This window comes from Staurois parvus, unplaced genomic scaffold (assembly GCF_062004578.1).
Source record: "Staurois parvus isolate SC_StPar_1 unplaced genomic scaffold, SC_StPar_1.0 ptg002113l, whole genome shotgun sequence".
Classification (NCBI taxonomy): domain Eukaryota; kingdom Metazoa; phylum Chordata; class Amphibia; order Anura; family Ranidae; genus Staurois; species Staurois parvus.
In genome coordinates, this window is record NW_028319909.1 from 4,814,556 (window position 1) to 4,833,474 (window position 18,919).

Consider the following 18,919-nt stretch of genomic DNA (forward strand, 5'->3'; position numbering starts at 1 on the left):
CTGGCTGTACTGGTCTGGTGAAGTTATACTGTGGCTAGTGTTCAGAGACAATGGCTGGCTGTACTGGCATACAGTGATATCAGAGCAGTCAGCCATTGTACATTGGTAAGAAGAGTCAGCAGAAAAAAAAAACCAGTCGGTCAGTCAACTGGCAGAGGCACCCAATGTGGTTATTCAAAGTATAGGCACGAGTCGTCTGCTTCAGTAAAACATCCAATTACTTTATTTCACCAAATAAAATGTGTTTTGTGGCTTTAAATTGCCTCAGTTCAAGGTGATAAAATTGGTGTCTGAGGGTAAAAGATGTGATAGGGCACAATTTAACATAACTAAAAAGCACAATAAAAAATAAATAAACATAAAGAAAGCAATCAAATATACAAAGGATACGTGTGCAAAAATAAAATAAATGTAGCAGTCAGGAAGTTTCTAATATATTAAATGTATCAAAGACAACATAAGATTGATAAATAAATCATATAATAAATGTAGCAATAAGAATGTCTCTAAAATAGCAAACATATCAGAGATGGCATAAAATGTTTAGCCAGAGGGGGGATAGGAATAGATCCCTTTTCCTGATTCCGCTCTCTTTTCCGGACATTGGATGTGAAATTTGACCTGACCTCCTGTGGTCCTGCTGTAGGCTTTCCAGCTAGGTAAATTGATATTGCTCGTTTGCTTTCTCTTGCTTATTGCTCTTTTTGGGCCTCATATGCAATAATATGGTCTTATATCCCACAGCGATTCCATGTAGGCTTATTGCCTTTTGTTTTTGACACCCTGTTTAGGGATCCTTTGGATGAACAGTGATTTACAATACTGGAGGATCGTAGGGCCCATGGAATTTTATCTCTTCACCAACTGCTTGATAATAGCGGCTTTAACATAATCTACATCTGCCTTAAAAGCCCTTACATCTCTCTTCTTGCTACATATGACTATGATGCTATGATTGGTTCTATTTTGGTTACTTTATGGTTATTATTGTCATCTTTTTTATATAGCCTGCCTCTGTGGCCTTTGGTGCAGCCTCAGTGCTTTTCTAGGGGGGGCCTTGGCCCGGTTGGTGCATGTCTAGATGCGGTCTGGGGAGGAGTCATGGACCTGGTCAAACATCTAATGGTTTTATTATGGCGGACATTCAATCATTGATACTTTTTCACTTGGTCTCTATCACGGTCTGGATGAGATCTGGGAAGGAGTCATGGAACTGGTCATACATCTAATGGGTTTATTATGGTGGACATTCAATCATTGATACTTTTTCACTTGGTCTCTATCACTGCCTGGATGTGGTCTAGGGAGGAGTCATGGAACTGGTCACATATCTAATGGTTTTAATATGGTGGACATTCAACCATTGTCATGGACCTGGTCAAACATCTAATGGTTTTATTATGGCGGACATTCAATTATTGATACTTTTTCACTTGATCTCTATCACGGTCTGGATGCAATCTGGGAAGGAGTTATGGAACTGGTCATACATCTAATGGGTTTTAATATGGCAGACAGTCAATCATTGATACTTTTTCACTTGGTCTCTATCACTGTCTGGATGCGGTCTAGGGAGGAGTCATGGATCTGGTCACACATCTAATGGTTTTTAATATGGCGGACATTCAATCATTGATACTTTTTCACATGGTCTCTATCACTGCCTGGATACGGTCTAGGGAGGAGTCATGGAACTGGTCACATATCTAATGGTTTTAATATGGCGGACATTCAACCATTGTCATGGAACTGGTCACTCATCTAATGGTTTTAATATGACAGACATTCAATCATTGATACTTTTTCACTTGGTCTCTATCACTGCCTGGATGCGGTCTAGGGAGGAGTCATGGAACTGGTCACACATCTATTGGTTTTTAATATGGCGGACATCAATCATTGATACTTTTTCACTTGGTCTCTATCACTGTCTGGATGCGGTCTGGGGAGGAGTCATGGATCTGGTCACACATCTAATGGTTTTTAATATGGCGGACATTCAATCATTGATACTTTTTCACTTGGCCTTTATCACTGTCTGGATGAGGTCTGGGGAGGAGTCATGGACCTGGGCACACATCTAATGGTCTTAATATGACAGACATTCAATCATTGATACTTTTTTCACTTGGTTTCTATCTCTGTCTGGATGCAGTCTAGGGAGGAGCCATGGACCTGGTCACACATCTAATGGTTTTAATATGACAGATATTCAATCATTGATACTTTTTCACTTGGTCTCTATCACTGTCTGGATGAGGTCTGGGGAGGAGTCATGGATCTGGTCACACATCTAATGGTTTTAATATGGCGGACATTCAACCATTGTCATGGATCTGGTCAAACATCTAATGTTTTTAACATGGCGGACATTCAATCATTGATACTTTTTTACTTGGTCTCTATCACTGCCTGGATGCGGTCTAGGGAGGAGTCATGGAACTGATCACATATCTAATGGTTTTAATATGGCGGACATTCAACCATTGTCATGGATCTGGTCAAACATCTAATGTTTTTAATATGGCGGACATTCAATCATTGATACTTTTTCACTTGGTCTCTATCACGGTCTGGATGCGGTCTGGGGAGGAGTCATGGAACTGGTCAAACATCTAATGGTTTTATTATGGCGGACATTCAATCATTGATACTTTTTCCCTTGGTCTCTATCACTGCCTGGATGCGGTCTGGGGAAGAGTCATGGATCTGGTCACACATCTAATGTTATAATATGGCGGACATTCAATCATTGATATTTTTTCCCTTGGTCTCTATCACTGTCCGGATGCTGTCTGGGGAGGAGTCATGGAACTGGTCACACATCTAATGGTTTTAATATGGCGAACAATCAATCATTGTCATGGACCTGGTCACACATGTAATGTTTTTGATATGACGGACATTCAATCATTGATACTTTTTCACTTGGTCTCTATCACAATATGCTGTGAGTATTATGATTTTGACATTTATGTAACAATATTGTGCACAACTGTCATTATAATTATTGTATGACTGTAATATATGTGTTTCAGCCCTTAGAGGCCACATGTCTTATGTACAGAGTGTTTTGACCCTGAAGAAGGAGTAAAGTTACTCAGAAATGCGTTGGATGCTACCTAGGAACTCTGTTATGTCAACATTATTTTGTATGGTATCATTGTAATCATTAAATGCAAAACCGCCTATTCAATGATTTATGGCTTTCATTCATCTATGTCTAATAAAGATTGATTTTTATATACTCTGGTGATGCCTATAAAGTCCCACTCAGGGGGGTTCTTCCTATACAATTTTGCACTTTAGGGATGTTTGGCATCCAACAGATATACCTCAGGTTCACCTCTCTTATATAGGTTCCACAGTGAGTATACCAAGCATGCTGTACAGCATCTACAGACTGATTGTACTGTTGTGGGTTTAGTAACACTTTAACAGTGGAAGTGGTTTGGCCTTTCTGGCTGTGCTCTCCGGCAGAGGTATAACAAATGATAAAGGTGATGGGACAGAATTACAAATCACTTTTAGACTAAACAAAATAGATAAAAAATAATTACATTTCCTAATAGCGTAAATATCGTCGGGCTGAAATCGAGATTTTATTTCATTTTTTTTTTTCAATGATCCGTGTAATTTCTAAAACATAAACATGTAAAGTAAAATATGAACAATACAACAAAGGATCAGAGTAGTGGGGTAGCCAGAACTTTCTTCAGTGCCCCCGGTACATGTGTGATCAACCGTCTCTAGTAGACTGTATTTGCCGAGAAATTGTGGGCCAAACTGACAAATGCTATCAGTGGCGCAACCTCGCTTGGATATGTTACGCAGCCAGAATGGTATGGTACCCGTGCGGTTGAACATTTCTGCTGCATTGCTCCCATACCAGTAGTTTTCCATTTGTGCTTCATCATAGAATGCTGTAAAAATAAATAAATATTCTAGATGAGCAAAGCACTCCAGCTCCAGATGGTAAGTAACATGTTATAGGCACATGCCAGTCAAAATTGTACCTATGTTCAGGTGCATGTATGTTACTGGGGATGGGCTACATGAGTCAAATCTAAATTCAACTCGAACACGGGCCGTTCATGTGTTCGGCGAACACATGAATGGTACGGGCGTTCGGTGGGATGTTCGCCCACTGCCCCCCACAATGCACTGTGCCCTGACAGTGCATTGTGATTGGTCAAAGCAATGCACTTGACCAATCACAGCCTGTGATGATTTCACAACAGTATTTAACCACTTCCAGTCCGGACACTTCCACCCCCTTCCTGACCAGGGCAATTTTCAGCTTTCAGCGCTATCACACTTTGAATGACAATTGCGCGGTCATGCAACACTGTACCTAAATTAATTTTTTACCATTTTTTTTAGACAGATAAAGCTTTATTTTGGTGGTATTTATTCACCGCTGGGATTTTTATTTTTTTTTTGCTATGTAAATGAAAAAGTCCAAAAATTTTGAAAAAAAGTGTTTTGTTTTTTTTTTAATTTTGCAAATAAACAATATTTCATCATAAATCTTAGCAAAAATTTATTCTGTTATCTTTTTAGTAAAAAAAAATCCAAATTAGTTTATAACTAAAAATTATCATTTTTAAACATTTTGTTTTACATTTTTATTTTATTTTTTTATATTATTATTATTATTATTTTTTTTTTTTTTTACATACTGTCACCCTAGCAGTACGGTGTCACCATGGTGACACTGTACTACTTGTGGGGGGTGATGAAGATTATTTTTTTTACACTGATTGCTTTTATACCCATATAGGATGTAAAAGCAATCATTTCTCTTTCTCTCTGTCTGCATTCTTGCAGCCATTGAGAAATACTGAGTGAGCTGTGATTGGTCACAGCTTGTCACATGGTACAAGGCTGTTGTGAATAGCCCTGTACCATGTGACCTCTGTGATCATTCACAGATTTCACACGTAGTAAGCAATGATGTCACAAGTGACATCTTGCTTACTACTTTGCATGTGATCACTGATTGGCCAATCAGTGATCACATGATCGGGACCTCGTACAAAGGTCCCGTCCGACGATCGGTGTTTCACTGTGTCCAGAGGACACAGCGGGCACCCGATCGCGGTGCTGCGCATTCCCAGGGAGCGCGCACAAGCAGGGAGCGGGGAGGCTCCCAGTTCTTAACCACTACCCTACCAGCCGTTGTATATAAACGGCCTGTCGGGAAGTGGTTAAGAACTGGGAGCCAGCATCGCGAGCTGAGCTTTCACTCTTCTTTCTTTTTTCAGCAAGTGGCGGCGGCGGCGGGCATCATGATTGATGTTGGATCTGCTTTGGGGGGCTTTTTTAAAATTTTTAATAAAGGACTTGTCAAAGACTGTCTCATGCCTTTTACCGCATACTCATTCACATGGGGGGGGGGATCTGAGGGTCTTCTTGTTAAAGGGGGCCTACAGATTCAAATAAGCTCCCCTCCCACAGACCCCCACAACCACTGGCCACGATTGTGGGGAAGGGGCCCTTTTCCCCATCAACATGGCGACAAGGTGCTTTGGGTGGGGATGCTTTACTTCATATACAGACTGATTTACTGTTGTGGGTTCAGTAAAACTTTAATGTGTTGCTGGACACACAGAGCTCACTCAGGAACAAGCCTGCACAAACGCCCCCATAGCGAGCGGATTGCTATGGGGGCAATCAGTAAGAGGGGAGCAGGGGCGGACTGACAACTCATGTGGCCCCCGGGCAATAGGGGATCATGGGGCCCCTGTGTCCTTGCCCACACTCAAAAAAGCCTATGAAAAAGGTACCAGGGGCATCTCATGGGGCCCCCTAGTGACCCCAGGCCCTCGGGCAGTGCCCAAGTTTCCAAATGGTCAGTCCGCCCCTGGGCACATGCCAGTCAAAATTTACTTATGTTCGGGTGCATGTATGTTACTGGGGATGGGCTACATGTTTGATTCGAACCTAAGTTCAACTCAAACATGGGCCGTTCAAAAAAGCCTATAAAAAAGGTACCAGGGGCATTTCATGGGGCCCCCTACTGACCCCGGGCCCTCAGGCAGTGCCCGAGGGCTCAAATGGTCAGTCCGCCCCTGGAGGGGGAGGGACCTAGAGCAACGGCAAGGGACCTGAGAAGAGGAGGATATGGGCTTCTCTGTGCAAAACCATTACACAGAACAAGTAAGTATGACATGTTTGTTATTTTTAAAAATATTTTCCTTTACAAGCACTTGTTTTGGAAACACTTTAAAAAAACTAAAATAAAAATGAACCAAAAACGTTTATCATTTCCCTTTAAAACTTTTCATGAAAAAACAATTCCAAAAAAAAAAACCATACACATTTAGAATGTTTGTGGACAGATCCACGAAGAATGTTACCTTGGAAATCTGTGGTTTTCAAAGCACAGCTACTCTCATCCCCTCGGCACGTCATATATCCATTAGGTTCACAATCCAAACTTTCTTCGGAAGAGCATACTGGACATGTCAGTCCATTGGGCTCCGAGCTTGACCGTATCTCTACAAAATAGATCAATGAAATCATTGAGCTCTTCTGTGTGTAATAATGTTATTTTCCTTCATGTCATGAAGATCTCAGAAGTCACCAATCTTAAGCTGGTCATAGACAGTCCCAATCTTGGCCGATTCTGCTGGAACTGGCCAAGATCCTCTCCAGGCTGCGGTCATCCCTGCTGCTTGTGCACCTTTTTCTTCCAAACTTTTCCCTTCCACATAACTTTCTATTAATGTGCTTTGATACAGAACTTTGGGAACATCCAACTTCTTTTGCAATTACCTTTTGAAGCTTCGGTTCTGCAAGAACCAGCCGAGATTTGAACCATGTGTGGGCAGGCTGAACATACCCAAGTTGATCGATCTACTTGAGTACAACAAGCCTGCCGAATTTTACTTAGCGGCTTGAAATAATGTGAAGTAATATAGACCCAGGTAAATTATATCGATATATAATCAATATATTCCAAACTATATCACCGACCTGATATCCATCTACCACCCAAAACGCACTCTCTGCTCCTCACAAGACCTCCTACTTTCCAGTTCCCTGGTCTCCTCCTCCCATGCCCATCTCCAGGACTTCTCCAGGGCTTCCCCCATGCTCTGGAACTCACTACCCCAATCCATCAGACTGTCACCTTCCCTCCCCACCTTTAGGCGCATCCTGAATTTGGCCATCACCTGAGGCTGATTGCAGGAGGTGTATTTAAGGAATAGCCAGACCTGCAGTCAGTGCCTTGGTGTATGTTTCCCATGAGCCCCTGTACCTGCATCCTGTCTGCTTCCTGCCTGATTCCTGATTCTGCTTGATCCTGACCCTGAATGAACTCCGCCTGTCCTGACCTCGGCTATTCCTGACCACTCTCCAGCCTGCTCCTTTGGTACCTTGTCTGCCTGATTGTTCCTGACCCAGCCCGTCTGACTACACTCTGCCTGCTCCTTTGTGTCTTGTCTGCCCGATGATTCCTGACCCGGCCCACCTGACCACTCCACCTCACCAGCCCTGACTGCTCGTATCTGTGTACATTCCGTTATCAGTTGGAGGTTTGGTTTTTGTTATATTGTGCGTTATATTTGTGTATAACCCTTAATAAATTATATTGTTACACCATACTTGAGCCTGCGTTTCCCTGTGTCAGTTCACGCATCTCTGGTCTTACCGGGAGCCCTGACAGCTTGGTTTAGCATTAGGGTTGAGAAGAGGATTAAGGTTACTACAAGCAACTTCACATTTCTCTCACAATATTAGGTCTATTTATTAAAAAATAAATAAATCAATTGTGAACACCTCAAGCATTTTCACAGCTGTCATGAACAATATCTATAATTTGCCTAAGAGGCATATTTCCTATGATTGTCAGCTCCACCTAGTGGCCATAATGCTGTACTTTCCAAAATGAGGTTTTTCAGGGTAATATTGCATTACCGACACTGGATGGCGCTGGAAGATCATAGGAAATATACATCTTACACAACGCATGGTGATCAGTCCTGCGGGCTGCGTGTGTGCTTGAGGCGTTAGGTTTAGCAATAGGATTAAGGTTTATACAAAAGCAAAGCAAAGGTATCCTCCATGTTTCTCTAAAAAGTTTTTTTTCTAAAAAAAAATCACCAATCAGGATAGATACTTTCTGGTACATTCGGGGTGCAAAGGTCGGTGTCGCAGCAGGCGGTAGCTAACCATGTCGTTTCCTGTTCAGAGCTGAAACTTCCAATCTGGTTACATTGACTCGGTGGCATACAGTCATTGAAAATGAACATATGAGTACGCTCCTTGGAAATATCTGTAGATATAAATGCAGTCACAGTTGGAAATGCTATAAATTTGTAACTTTCACTACTTTCCAAAACATATCAAAGGTTAACTCAGATATTAAAAAATCTCATTAGTAAAGCAACTCCAGGTTTTTTTTTTCATTTTTTTGTTTTTTTAACTTTGCAGTGGTACCACTTTAACCTCCCTAGCGGTCTGATTATGTCCATATTTCTGTGCTCAAAGCGGTACTTTTTTTGCATGGAAATATGTATTTTTTTTTATTGTAGGTCTGTAATTTTTAGGAATAACTCACTGAAATCTGTCCGAACAAGAGTCTAGTAAACATCCCGGGTATGTTAAAGTTTGAAACACGAAATCATAAATTATAATATAATAAATAATTATAAAAAATAATAATAAATTTAATTCAATAATATAATCAAACCAAAAACACTGAAATGTGAAATAGAGCGCCAAGTTCTCACATCGCTGAGCTCAGTCGCAGAATCGTTTTCAGTGTCTGATGAGGAATTTCCCCCACAAATCATTATCACTCAATTCTGCAAGTGGTTCTGATTTACTATCGCTGTTCTCTAGCCGGTCTAAAACTGCTTTTGACCTAAAGGGACGCTTTTTGGACGCCATGGACGTTTCTCAGTTTCCAGGCAGAAAGAACAGTAAAAATGCAGGCAGGGCGCCGGACAAAGCACTCGGGACAAAATGTATGTGAAATGGTTTGATACAGGAATGTTATACTATGTGATTTTAGTGTATTTAGTGAATGTCTCTTTTTGACATTTTTAAATTTCCCGCCGGTTCTGTCCCCCGTACGTCCCGACGTCGCAGGGAACGGAACCCGGAAGACAGATACAGGCATCGGCCAGAGGACATTACAGGGGACACTGCAGGGGGGGCATCGCGGGAGCACAGGACAAGGTAAGTGAAGAAGAGATCCCGGAGCAACGCTGCAGGGTATTCCTGAGTGTAGCTCGGTGTTACCGCTTGTGGTGCTGAAACTTTACCCCGAGTTACACTCAGGAATACCGCCAGGGGGGGTTAAGTATCATTGTCATTTCTTTAACCACCTCAAGTCAGGACACTTTAATCCCTTTGCAGTCCAGTGCTTTTTCATCTCTCATAGCTGTCCCACTTGGAATGACCATTACTCAATCATGTAACACTGTACCCAAATTAAATTTTTATCATTTTTTTGAGACAGATAAAGTGCTTTTTTTGGTGGTATTTAATCACCACTGGGGTTTTTTATTTTTTTGCTAGATAAATTAAAAAAACACTGAAAATTAAAAAAAAAAAAAAAAAAAAAAGCATGTTTTTCTTAGTTTCTGTGATACAGGTTTGCAAATAAATAATCTTTCTTCATAAATTCAGAAAAATAATCAAAATCAATGTATATTATTTAGTGCGTGTGAAAGTTATAGGGTCTACAAACTATCCTGATGTACTGACTCCCTATCTCATTTCTTGAGGCCCTAAAATGCCAGAACATTACAAAACACCCCAAATGACCCCTTTTTGGAAAGTCCAAGGTATTTAGTAAGAGGCATGGTGAGTTTTTTAAATTAAAAAGCACTGAAATTTAAAAAAAAAAAACATGTTTTTCTTAGTTTCTGTGATGCAATTTTGTTAATAAATAATATTTCTTCATAAATTTAGAAAAATAATCCAAATCAATGTATATTATTTAGTCCGTGTGAAAGTTATAGTCTGCAAACTATCTATCCTGATCTCATTTCTTGAGGCCCTAAAATGCCAGAACAGCACAAATCACCCCAAAATGACCCCTTTTTGGAAAGTAGAGAGTTCAAGGTATTTAGTAAGGGGCATGATGAGTTTTTTGAAGTTCTAATTTTTGTCACAATTTTTTGGGAAAATGAAGAAATTAAATCAAATTTTCATTATTTGTTTTTCACAAAGTTGGCATTTGAACAAGTTATTTCTCACACACAGCACAGGCATACTTAGAATTGCACCTCAAAACACATTCTGCTATGCCTTTTGAGTATGGAGATGTCACATGTGTGAGACTTTTTCACAACCAAAATGCATAGAGGGGCCTAAAATCCAAGGAACACCTTTAGGCATTCCAGGGGCATAAATTACCCATCTAACTTCTAGATTATCTATCACATTTCTTGGAGCACAAGGATGGTGGAAACACTCACAAAATGACCTCATGGAAAACAAACACTCCAAAGTGGTTTCTGAAAGGCATAGTGAGTCTTTTGAAAATGTCATTTATTGCCACGTTTTTGGGAAATGCAGAAAAGAAAATGAAAATGCATTTACGCAAAGTTGGCATTTTAACAAGTTATTTCTAACACACGTCATAGGTATACCTGGGGTTAAACCACAAGACAAATGCTGCTACTCCTTCTGAGTATCTTGATACCACATATGAGACATTCTCACAGCCTAACTACACAAAAGAGCTCAAAATCCAAGGAACATCTTCATACTTTCCAGTGGCATAAATGACACATCTAATTTCCTCACTACCTAGCACCAGGAAACACCCACAAAATGACCACATTATGGAACACAACTACCCCAAGGTATTTTCTAAGAGGCATGGCGAGTCTTGTGAAGACTTAATTTTGTGCCACTAGTTTTTTAAAAATGCAAAAAGAAAATGAAAATTATTTTTTTACACAAAGTTGTCAGATATTTCTCACACACAGGATTGGGCATAATTAGAATTACACCTTAAAACCCATTCTACTACTCCTGTGTATGGCGATACCACATGTGTGAGACTTTCACTGTCTGGAATCATTATAGACCAAACATTATATCTTGTGCATCACACAAATCAACCAAATGTATCAAAATCAATGTACTGCAATAGTCACCTCCATGATCAGAGAATATAGCATAGCGTAGCATCCCCTATAGCAGTCCCAGTTCATATCGACCAAGCAAGCCTAGCCTACTGGTACACGTCTGCCCCCAGGTAAGCCATGTTCCCTGTTTAGGAAGTACAGGAGGCTAAAGAATGGAAGAACAAAAGAGTTCCTGTGGTTCCAGGAGTGTATTTGTCCTCAGGGGATGGCTGGGACTTGTAACAGATGGGTCAATTCAGGAATAGGCAGGGACATGGTCAGAAAACAAGCAAAGGATCAGCCCAGGCAACAGGCAGAAATGGGGTCAATAAACAGGCCAGGGTTAGTACAGGGGACAATCAGAGACACCAACTATGACTGACTGCATTACTAGGGTTCATTCACACGTGAGGTTGTGGTGTGGCAAAACCTTGCTGTTGAGCTATGGTTTTACTACCCCCTGTATCTGTAGAGGCAGCGGCCAAGTGTGTACACATGTCACAGCTGCGATCCTTTGCTTCACTGCTGTGGCAGAAATTATACCCCATGTACGCCCACTGATTGTGACCCATTTAAGTGAATGGGGTTGCTTGTGTGGGGTCCAAGGGATTTAAGCAGGTGGTGAGGAGGCAATACAATGCCTCCTCACTGCATGTCCAGTGCTCTCTTTAATGTGATCTTAAATACAGATGGCTCTTCAGAGAGCATTGCACATGTGAACAAGTCTTTGTGGTGATCCTATGACTGGTGTGGTGGTAGTCAGGTACACTGTAACTGGTGTGGCAATGAAAAGGGACACTGTAGACGTGATGGTGATTATGGACAATATGACTGGTGTGGCGGTGATTATGGACAATATGACTAGTGTGGCATTGATTAGGGACACTGGGACTGGTGTGGTGGTGAATATGAACAATATGACTGGTATGGTGGTGATCAAGGACATTGGGACTGGTGTGGTGGTGATTATGGATAACATGACTGGTGTGGTGGTGATCAGGGACACTGGGACTGGTGTGGTGGTGAATATGAACAATATGACTGGTGTGGTGGTTATTATGGACAATATGACTGGTGTGGTGGTGATCAGGGACATTGGGACTGGTGTGGTGGTGATTATGGATAACATGACTGGTGTGGTGGTGATCAGGGACACTGGGACTGGTGTGGTGGTGAATATGAACAATATGACTGGTATGGTGGTGATCAAAGACATTGGGACTGGTGTGGTGGTGAATATGGACAATATGACTGGTGTGGTGGTGATCAGGGACATTGGGACTGGTGTGGTGGTGATTATGGACAATATGACTGGTGTGGTGGTGATCAGGGACATTGGGACTGGTGTGGTGGTGATTATGGACAATATGACTGGTGTGGTGGTGATAAAAGACATTGGGACTGGTGTGGTGGTAAATATGGACATTATCACTGCTGTGGTGGTGATCAGGGACATTGCGACTGGTGTGGTGGTGATCAGGGACATTGGGACTGGTGTGGTGGTGATTATGGATAACATGACTGGTGTGGTGGTGATCAGGGACACTGGGACTGGTGTGGTGGTGAATATGAACAATATGACTGGTATGGTGGTGATCAAAGACATTGGGACTGGTGTGGTGGTGAATATGGACAATATGACTGGTGTGGTGGTGATCAGGGACATTGGGACTGGTGTGGTGGTGATTATGGACAATATGACTGGTGTGGTGGTGATCAGGGACATTGGGACTGGTGTGGTGGTGATTATGGACAATATGACTGGTGTGGTGGTGATAAAAGACATTGGGACTGGTGTGGTGGTAAATATGGACATTATCACTGCTGTGGTGGTGATCAGGGACATTGCGACTGGTGTGGTGGTGATCAGGGACATGTATTCAACCCGCTGGTTGAAAAAAAAAAGAATCATGTATGGGTTGCTTAAAGTAGAACTAAAAGCAAAACCTCTTTTTAGTTTTTGAGAGGGATTAAACCCCCCTGTCAGTTTGTATTGCCGTCTGGGCCCACCCGGTCAAGACATCCTCCCTCTCTATTTGTCCTGTTTACCATTTTCATTGAAAGTGAAAGAAAATCCCACATTTTGGGTTGTCCCCAGAAAAGTAACAGAGGGGATTCACCTAAGATCACATGCAATCTGATTGTATTTTTTCAGAAGTTTTAAACTTACCTTTGTAGTATTCAAAGATTGTGGCTGAACATAAATAATCAGATGGACATTCTATACTTCCCCACCTGCAGAGGTTTTCTGGATTTGTAAATGTCCAACAATAATTACAAACTATAGCGTGACCTGTAACATAAGAATAACTAGTAAACTAAAAGAATTAAAGAGAAAGTAAGAAATCAATATTTGAAAAGAAGGGGAAAGATACCTGTAACATCAGAATAGCTAATAAATTAAAAAGAATTAATGGGAGAGTTAGAAATGAATATTTGCAAAGAAAGGGAAAGATACCTGTAAAATAAGAACAGCTAATAAATGAAAAAGAATTAAAAGGGAAAGTAAAAAATGAATGTTTGAAAAGAAGGGGAAAGATATCTGTAAAATCAGAATAGCTAATAAATTAAAAAGAATTAAAGGGAAAGTTAGAAATTAATATTTAAAAAGAAGTGAAAACATATTATATATATATATAAGCAAAAAAGAAAGAAAAAAAAAGGAGAAAGATACCTGTAAAATAAGAGTACCTAATAAATGAAAAATAATTAAAAGGGAAAGTAAGAAATTAATATTTGAAAAGAAGGGGAAAGATATCTGTAAAATCAGAATAGCTAATAAATTAAAAAGAATTAAAGGGAAAGTAAGAAATTAATATTTGAAAAGAAGGGGAAAGATATCTGTAAAATCAGAATAGCTAATAAATTAAAAAGAATTAAAGGGAAAGTAAGAAATGGATATTTGCAAAGAAGGGGAAAGATATCTGTAAAATCAGAATAGCTAATAAATTAAAAAGAATTAAAGGGAAAGTTAGAAATTAATATTTAAAAAGAAGTGAAAAAATATTATATATATATATATATATATGCAAAAAAAGAAAGAAAAAAAAAGGGGGAAAGATACCTGTAAAATAAGAGTAGCTAATAAACTAAAAATAGTTAAAGGGAAAGTAAGAAATGAATATTTAAAAAGAAGAGAAAAAAAAATATATAGAAAAGAAAGCAAAAAAGAAGGAAACAAAATGGATTAAAAAAAGAAAAAAAAGGAACAGCAAATAAAATGAAGAGGAAACAAAAAAAAGAAGAAAGAGGAAACATAAGAAGTATGGAAGAAAAAATAATGCACGGGGAAAAGAAAATAAAGAAAAAAAAGACAATTATAAAAATAGAAAGAAAATAAAAATAAGAAAATAAGAACAATATAAGAACTATGATTAAAAAAAAACTAAAAAAAACCAACAGTAAAATAGGAGAAAAGAAAGAGAAGGAACATTAACCCCTCTCCCCCCCCCCAAAAAAAAAAAAAAAAGAAATTGAAATTTAAGAATAGAAAATGAAGAAAATAGGGAAAATAAATTAAAAAAAAGCAAGAAAACAATAGAACAAAGAGGAATCAGAGAAAGAGACCTCTAAACATAAGAAACCCATTTACTTACTAGATCCTACAAAAGCTGATAGTAGGAAATATAGCGGCACTACCGCCATCACTGTGAATGACTCCACCGCCGGTGATTAGTTACAGCTTTATTCTTCCCTGCAAACCTTACTGCTTCTCTACAACCTTTATAAAAGATAAGTCCTGGGGTGGAGAGAGGGACGTTGGAATGAAATGCTGGTCACACTCCTAACATAGGTCCGGTTTCCTAATTCAGAGTGACAATTTATAGTTTGTGATTTTCATAATTGCATGCAGTAGTACATAGGACCTCCAGGAGGTAGAATCCTATTTGCATCTGCGGATGTACACTGGGTACATTTTATGGCATTGTAATCGGAGTTTTGCCTGCAAGGTTTGTCAGTTGGCTGTATTGGAATGTAACCAATATGTACATGTATGAGCTCTAACATCTTATAGCCGGAAATATTTCCATGTTGCATTGCACTTCTTAAACATATGTACAAGGTATGACCATTCTTGGACCATACAGTCCATGGCATAGGTGACAACAATGCCGAAGCTCAGCCCATCTATTTGCAGGTTTCCCAATATATCCAGAATCAGGAATTGCAATCATTGTAGCTGCTGAAAATCTTCTCTCATCAAGGTATGACCATTCTTGGACTCCTGCACGAACCATACAGTTCATGGCATAGGTGACAAAAATGCCAAAGCTCTGCCCATCCAAATTCTAAAAATCAAATTTCGTCAAAAATATAGGCCAAAATGTATTCTGCTCCATGTCTTTGCTAAAAAACATCCCAATACATGTAAATTAATTGGTTTATGTGAAAGTTATAGCATCTACAAATGGCGGTATAGATACTGGGATTTTTGTTTTTACTAGTAATGGCGGAGATCAGCGACTTAGGACTGCGGACACTCTGTATTGTTATGATTGGTCAACGTAAAGCAAAACATCAAAGTTGCAAGCAAGTGGAATCGAAATCGCAAGCAAGTTGCATCAAAGTTGCATCGAAAACCCATAGAAGTCGCAAGCAAGTCGCCGAAATAACAATGACATAACAAATGAATCTTCCAAAATAACTTCTGAAAATACGAATTGATTTGGAGCAACGAATATACAAAACAAATTCCGAAAAAAGAATCCATCTAACACAACAAATATGACAAAAGGAAATGATTAGCTTAACAAATGAATCTGAAATGAAACAAATGTTTTCGTCATGCAGATCTCTACACATATTATCGTTCACTTTATTGGCATACAGATAATAAAAGCTTCCAAAGACACTTATTTTCTATCTCATTTTGTGCCATTTGATTTCTTTTTTCATAGGATGTAGAATGCTTTCTATTTGTGCCCTCAAAGTTGAATTTTGTCTTTCATTTTGAACAGGTGAGACAGGTAATGGAGTCTAGGGGTCATTACTACATATACATGAATCCTGCATCTCATCTAGCATGTTCACCCAATGATTCACAGGAATGTGCCCTTACAAGTTGATTCATTCTCATTTGCCGCCAATTTCAACTTGACCTTTTTGTTTCCGTAAATGCTATTTTGTTTCTGTAGAACACCCTACAGTAAGAATTAAACGAAACGCATAGAATCTCCCACACAATAAATACCAGAACCTTCGAATCTGGAAAAAAAAAATGTATGAAGTGTCAGAAATACGCTGCTCAAAAAAATGAAAGGAACACTTTGAAAACCCATCAGATCTCAATGGGGATAAATCTCCTGTTGGATATCTATACTGATATGGACGGGGTAATGTGTGAGGAACGTAAGCATGTTCCATTGTTGGATGGAAATGAAAATGATCAACCTACAGAGGACTGAATTCAAAGACACCCCGAAAATCAAAGTGAAAAATATATGCAGCTGGCGAGTTCATTTTGCTGAAATTTCATTGCAGCAACTCAGAATGGTCCTCAGTAGTTTGTATGGCTCCCACGTGTTTGTATACATGTCTGACAATGTCGGGGGAGGCTCCTAATGAGACGACGGATGGTGTCCTGGGGGATTCCTCCCAGATCTGGATCAGGGCATCACTGAGCTCCTGGACAGTCTGAGGTACAACCTGGTGGCGTCGGATGGACCGAAACATGATATTCCAGAGGTGTTCTATTGGATTTAGGTCAGGCGAGCGTGGGGGCCATTCTATGGTATCAATTCCTTCATCCTCCAGGAACTGCCTGCATACTCTTGCTACATGAGGCTGGGTATTGTCGTGTACCAGGAGAAACCCAGGACTCACTGTACCAGGAGGAACCGAGGACCCACTGCACCAGGAGGAACCCAGGACCCACTGCACCAGTGTAGGGTCTAACAATAGGGTCCAAGGATTTCATCCCGATACCTAATGGCAGTCAGGGTGCCATTGTCTAGCCTGTAGAGGTCTGTGTGTCCCTCCATGGATATGCCTCCCCAGACCATCACTGACCCACCACCAAAACAGTCATACTGAACCATGTTACAGGCAGCAGAACGTTCTCCACGGCTTCTCTAGACCCTTTCACGTCTGTCACATGTGCTCAGGGTGAACCTGCTCTCATCTGTGAAAAGCACAGGGCGCCAGTGGTGGACCTGCCAATTCTGTGTTCAATGGCAAATGCCAATCAAGCTCTGTGGTTCTGAGCAGTGACCACAGGGCCCACTAGAGGACATCGGGCCCTCAGGCCACCCTCATGAAGTCTGTTTCTGATTGGTCAGAGACATTCACACTAGTGGCCTGCTGGAGGTCATTTTGTAGAGCTCTGGCGGTGCTCATCCTGTTCCTCCATGCACAAAGGAGCAGATACTGTTCCTGCTGATGGGTTAAGCACCTTCTATGGCCCTGTCCAGTTCTCCTACAGAGCGAGCGCCCTGGACGATCCCAGCACATTTATCCGTGACTCCTGGAAAGGTCCTGATCTATCCTTTCGATCGCGACCTTTTCTGATCATGTGACCGCCAAGTCAGCGAATCATGGAGGTCACGTGACCTTAAAATCCACCCCGCCTCCCAGCTTTGGAAACTCCTAAAGGGCCAAGAGGTTAAATTCAGAATGACAAAATAAGTCCCGCTGAATGTAACTCATTACTTCTCACTATATCAGTGTTTCTCAACCTTTCTCCACTTGCAGCACCCCAAAGGAACCCAGACGGTACCCTGGTTGAGAATTACTGCTCTATCCCAGGACCTGTATAAATAAAAACTTTTATAGTCATAATTAAACCTGTTTTGTTACAAAAAGAAATTTAGATAACATTTTCTTTAATGGGAGATTCAGAGGTGTCACGATAGCAATAAATTTCAATGAATCCTAAATAAATTATAATGGAAACAACAAATTTATTTGTATTCATTCACTTGCATCTTCAGAGGGTTTTGTCAGTTCAATAATATTGTGACACTCTGTATTGTTATGATTGGCCAACGTAAAGCAAAACATCAAAGTTGCAAGCAAGTGGAATCGAAATCACAAGCAAGTTGCATCGAAGTTGCATCGAAGACCCATAGAAGTCGCAAGCAAGTCGCCAAAATAACAATGACATAACAAATCAATCTTCCAAAATAACTTCTGAAAATGCAAATTGATTTGGAGCAACGAATATACGAAACCAGGCGAGGACTGACCATTTGGAAACTCAGGCACTGCCCGAGGGCCCGGGGTCAGTAGGGGGCCCCATGAGATGCCCCTGGTACCTTTTTCATAGGCTTTTTTGAGTTTGGCCAAGGACACAGGGGCCTCATGATCCCCTATTGCCCGGGGGCCCCATAAGTTGACAGTCCAACCCTGTACGAAACAAATTCCGAAAAAAGAATCCATCCAACACAACGAATATGACAAAAGGAAATGATTAGCTTAACAAATGAATCTGAAATGAAACAAATGTTTTCGTCATGCGGATCTCTACACATATTATCGTTCATTTTATTGGCATACAGATGATAAAAGCTCCCAAAGACACTTATTTTCTATCTCATTTTGTGCCATTTGATTTCTTTTTTCATAGGATGTAGAATGCTTTCTATTTGTGCCCTCAAAGTTGAATTTTGTCTTTCATTTTGAACAGGTGAGACAGGTAATGGAGTATAGGGGTCATTACTACATATACATGAATCCTGCATCTCATCTAGCATGTTCACCCAATGATTCACAGGAATGTGCCCTTACAAGTTGATTCATTCTCATTTGCCGCCAATTTCAACTTGACCTTTTTGTTTCCGTAAATGCTATTTTGTTTCTGTAGAACACCCTACAGTAAGAATTAA

General features: G+C 40.3%; 1 protein-coding gene across 1 annotated transcript; it reads right to left on the reverse strand.

Annotated features, from left to right (window-relative positions):
- Positions 1–200: 200 nt before the first annotated feature.
- On the reverse strand, positions 201–14,873 carry LOC149432765 (uncharacterized). Its single transcript, XM_089664988.1, has 5 exons — positions 14,693–14,873; positions 13,267–13,389; positions 8,129–8,284; positions 6,363–6,503; positions 201–3,923 (listed from the first exon to the last, which is right to left on the reverse strand). Exons 1-5 carry the CDS (start codon positions 14,739–14,741, stop codon positions 3,640–3,642), a joined length of 753 nt encoding a protein of 250 aa, XP_089521114.1. The 5' UTR covers positions 14,742–14,873; the 3' UTR covers positions 201–3,639.
- Between the last annotated feature and the right edge of the window lie 4,046 nt (positions 14,874–18,919).